This window comes from Aegilops tauschii, chromosome 1, assembly GCF_002575655.3.
Source record: "Aegilops tauschii subsp. strangulata cultivar AL8/78 chromosome 1, Aet v6.0, whole genome shotgun sequence".
Classification (NCBI taxonomy): domain Eukaryota; kingdom Viridiplantae; phylum Streptophyta; class Magnoliopsida; order Poales; family Poaceae; genus Aegilops; species Aegilops tauschii.
The window spans coordinates 472,691,014-472,695,872 of record NC_053035.3 but is presented as its reverse complement, the minus strand read 5'-3'; the positions used below and the strand labels follow the sequence as shown (position 1 = coordinate 472,695,872).

At 48.5% G+C, this 4,859-nt stretch overlaps 1 protein-coding gene across 1 annotated transcript; it reads left to right on the top strand.

Annotated features, from left to right (window-relative positions):
• Positions 1 to 4,600, top strand: LOC109787185 (uncharacterized). The gene has a single exon (XM_020345740.4). The coding sequence runs from the start codon at positions 205 to 207 to the stop codon at positions 4,225 to 4,227; it is 4,023 nt and encodes a 1,340-aa protein (XP_020201329.1). The 5' UTR covers positions 1 to 204; the 3' UTR covers positions 4,228 to 4,600.
• The last annotated feature ends 259 nt before the right edge of the window (positions 4,601 to 4,859 follow it).

Below are 4,859 nucleotides of genomic sequence, written 5' to 3'. Positions count from 1 at the left end.
CATGCATGTGAACGCCCTTGACGACGCCGTTCGTCAAGTCAAGATATTTTGTGGTTCTCCCATGAGAAAACGTCATGTATTCTGGATAGGTTCTCCCATGTGCGCCATCGCCACAACGTACCCAGCTCAGCTAGCCCTAGACTCCCCCAGCCAGACCAACTCAACCAGAGTAGAAACCACCAGCCAGCGGAAAGAGAGGGGGGCATGGCTGAGCTCGCCACCGGAGCCGTGAGCTCACTGTTGGTCGTCATCCGCAGCGAGGCGCTGCTACTGCGTGGCGTCCGGGATGATGTGCAGTTCATCAAGGAGGAGATGGAGAGCATGAAGAGCTTTCTGGCGCACCTGGCCAGGTGGGCACCCCCAGGTGGCGAGCATGACGAGCAGGTGCGTACCTGGATGAACCAGGTGCGGCTGCTCGCCCAGGACTGCAACAACTGCATCGACCTGTACCTGTATCGGAGGAACCCCGATATCCACCGCGCGAGAGGCGGTCTCCGGCGCTACCTCTGGTGGGCAACCTGGTTACTGCACAAGCTGGTCGCGCAGCACCGCGCGGCCGAGCAGCTGCGCCAGCTCAAGGAGCGGGCGCGTGACGTCGGCGAGCGGCGGTTGAGGTATGGCGTGGAGGTCCCGGCCAAGTCAGGGGAGGGGCAATCGCCTCCGGCACCTGGGCTAGCAGGGGCGGCACCTTCAGCACGGACTGCTGTGCGAGGTGGTCATGCTGCTGGGGACGATGACGGTGAAGAAGAGGGTGACGATCAACTCATGGGGGCAATGACAATCGGCGGTCATTCTGGTGGTCGAAGAGCCTTCATTGAGCCTCGCACTTTGGACGACTACGTCAAGGCAAAGCTACGTGATTGGGTAGATGAAACTCCTACAGAAGCCGGCGAGACTTTATCCGTGGTCCTTGTGGCACCGAACACTTATCAGGACCTTCTGGCTCTCATACAAGAATATTTGGTTTTTTCATCGGATTCAGACCTCGACTCTCATCCCTCGGTTTTGCCAGTGGAGAACGGCTACAATCGCTTTGTCTTGGTTGACATCCCGGCCGTGCACCCAAAGTTTATGCGGCTACGACCCAAGGAAGTTCTCTTCTACATTCTGCGCGAGCTCAGGCAAAGCACAAAAGGCAGAGTGGGAAAGAAGTATCTTGACCCCTTGGAAGTTCATGTAAGAAGATTCCAAATTTACAATCAAATTCACAGTGAAAAGAAGAGGGCTCTTGCTCTTCTCAAAATCAAGGAGAAGATCAAAAAGATGAAGATTTATGAAAAGCTTGACAAAATCAAAAGTGATATTCAAGGTCGACTACAAAGGGGCGACAAACTACCACAGCTGCAGGGTGAGTTTCACCAGCTGCACCTAGACGTACTCCTTCAGCTGCTGCTCCAGGCAGCTGTTGCTGCGTCTCAACAAGACCAAGGGAAGAACAATGACATGCAAATGTTACCAGAATGGGACAACATCAACAATAACATCATCGTCAAGAAGCTTAAGGAGCATATGGAGGAGGGGGGCGGAGGAGGAGGAGGGGAAATCGGAAGTCAGCAGCCGACATGGATTCACCTCGATGAGGCACAATATGCACACATCCTGTGGAAGCTGTTCTCCAAGGGCTGCTCCAGCAGCAAGCCCCTGCAGGCTCAGGACAGATGGTCGGACAAGCAAGCTACAAAGACCACAACGGCGGACAAGCAAGCTACAAAGACCACCACTGCTGAATTGGGTGAGGATCAAATCAAACCAATGATCCACAATGCAAAGGAAGGCACCTTACAGGAGCTGCAGAAAGGCGAGTATGACAAGAGTGAAGGGACAGCTGAATCTGGTAGTGTTCCGGATCAAAACCCAGAAACTGTTTCTGAAAAATTCGGTCAGATGATGGAGAAATTAAAGCAGGAGTTCAAAGAGCAGCTCAAGATCAAAGGTCTCGTGGACGAGATTAAGCGTAATTTGGAATATATTTCGGACTGGAATTGTTATGAATGTCCTCTGTTTATCCTCAGAGTTGATGAGCTGATGGATATTGCCACATGGGAGGGTACCAGAAATGCTTTGAGCCTGCTAAACTGCAGTGCCGATTTAATGATGGTCACCAACACAAATGACGTCCATCTGGCTAGAGAATATTGCTATCCACAGCGGGAACCTATAGCTATAGACTATTCTCTTGCTGGCCTCTACCATGATACAGTGCTCCAGCTTACTAGCCAGCAGAAGAATAAAGACAACTACAACCCCCAAATTTTTCATGATATCTTGTCCGAGTGTGAGCCACATGAATTCTGCATGAAGATCTTCACTCATGCTTTGTATGCTAACCCCAACAGGAGCAATGAGGAGTTACTCAAGCTGCACAGCACCTTGCAAGCTTTGCCAAAATCATTCAACAGCATCACTAAGGTGATGTTCAAGTTCTCTTACAACGATCTGCCTAAAGAATACAAGTCCTGCCTACTGTACCTAGCTATCTTCTCTATGGGACACAAGATCAGGCGGTCAACCTTGATTGGACGGTGGATTGCAGAAGGGCTGACATCCAATGAAGATTGGCTCAGTTCTGTGCGTCAGGCCAACCGATGTTTTGACAAACTCATTGACCGGTGCCTCATTGATCCTGCTGATATTGGTGCTGCAGGAAATGTCAAGAGCTGTGTCGTAGGTGATCTTTTTCATGGATTCATTACCACCATCGCCAGAAAACAACACATCGTGGAGACACGGCTGTCACATCACTTGGCTCGCCACTTCTCCATTTTCAACGATCTCCAGCTCCGTGGCTCTGATAGAATTGATAAATTCTTCCAGGGGCTCTCTGAATCATCTCGAGTATCCCTGCTCAAGGTGCTCGATCTAGAAGGTTGTCAGTGCTTTGGGAAGAACCGGCAGTACCTCAAGGACATCTGCAGCAAGATGTTACTTCTCAAGTATCTAAGCCTCAGGAGAACAGATATTACCGAGCTACCTGGTGAAATCAACAACCTCCGTGAGCTAGAGGTATTGGATATCCGAGAAACCGATGTGCCTCCACATGCAACAGCAAATATCCTGCTATTGAAGCTGAAGCGTCTGCTTGCTGGTCACATTGATCTGAATGCAAGCAAGTTTGGCTCTAGTAGCCGGGTTCCCCGTAGGATCGGCAAAATGGTAAACATGGAGGTCCTATCTAATGTCCAGGCCAAGCATAGTCATGATTTGAAAGATATTGGAAAGCTATGGCAGCTGAGGAAGCTAGGTGTGGTTATTGATGATAAGGATAGCCACCTCAGGAATTTGCTTCAGACAATCAGTGACCTCCATGAGTCCCTCCGTTCTCTGACAATCACTGCTAGTGTTCCGGTAGCCACACAATGCGAGGGTACTCCTTCCAGTGCAGAGTCACCAGATGGCATTGGCTCTCTCCTAAAAAACCATCCGAAAAGTCTTGAGAGTCTAAGCATCAGGGGAATCAGTCTTGTTCCATTGTTCATGAAAGGTAACAACAACAAACTTGCCAAGGTAACTCTTAGTAGCACCCTGCTGAGCCAAGATGATCTGGAAGTCCTTGCCAAGCTGCCCAAGTTACGGTGTGTCAGGCTCCAACATATTACATGCAACGAGCCCGCGCTCAACTTCAAGAAGGGTGAATTCAGATGCCTCAAGTACCTTCTTGTTGAGGACTCGGACTTGACTATCACTTTTGAGCATGGAGCAGCATGTGAGCTCGAGAAGATGGTTTTGTCTTTCAGCAAAGGTTCTATTTCTGGAGTTGACAGGCTTCCAAACTTGAAAGAGCTCGAGTTGAATAACAGCTTCTGCGGCAGGCTGCTATCATCATTTGGCAATGTCTCACAAATAGCCAAGCTGACTCTTCGTGGTACATTGCTAGAGCGAGACGCTCTACAAATACTCGCCAAGAAACCAAATCTACGATGTCTCGTGCTCTTGAACGAGTCTTTTGGTGGAATACAGAATGAGATTACATTAAAAGATGAGTTCTTATGGCTCAACCATCTTGTTGTTGACTGCTCGGCCATCACCAGGATCGTCTTCACCAGCGGATCTGCTCCTAGGCTTGAGAAGATTGTCTGGTCATCTTTCACATCTCTCTCCGGTATCCACAAACTTCCCAGTTTGAAGGAGCTTGAATTCAACGGTGGTCAAGTCCCCGATGAGGTGAGAGAGGGCATTGAAAAGCATAAAAACAAGCCTAGCCTTAAACTTATGGACCAAAAACTTTAAGACTGAGCAAAAGGAGATGAACAAGAGGACGACGACGATGCTGCAAGATTCTCTTTCTGCTGGAAAGAAACAGGTTCGACGCTGGAAGGGCCTCTTCTCCTTTGATCCCATAGTGTGGTTTGCGTGTGCTAGTGTGGATTGCAATCTGTTCTGCTTGTATGTTAATTTCTTTCTGCTGTACAACTAAGTATGTGTGTTTACTTTCTTCACATGGGTGCCTTGTGACTCTGACTGGGCATAAATGGTCGCATCTATGCTTGGATTTGAATTTGTGTGGCTTTCCTCTGTATCGAACATCATATGTATTCATGTAATAAGTGCAATGTTTGTGCACACATTTGACTTCTTATTAATGTAAAGTGTGATTTCAATATGTTTTGATTGGGCTCTGCAACTCAAAGATGAATTGGTGTGTGTTCATGAATCATGATATAGTTACCTGTAATGTATGTAGGCATCCGTTGCTTCAGACCAGCTGAGTAGCTGTTGCACTAATCCCTGTGTGGGTACTTGAAGCAGAGCTTTATGCAGATTAAGCATGTGCGATCCACAGTCTATCTGCATCTTCTGATTGCCAGGCAACAAGCATTATTCAGACACCTGCATTGTTTGATAGTATAGTTCAGAAGGGT

What these genes read in the sequence shown, in the direction of transcription:
- LOC109787185 (XM_020345740.4), top strand. Translation starts at nt 205, where the DNA reads ATGGCTGAGCTCGCCACCGGAGCCGTGAGCTCACTGTTGGTCGTCATC.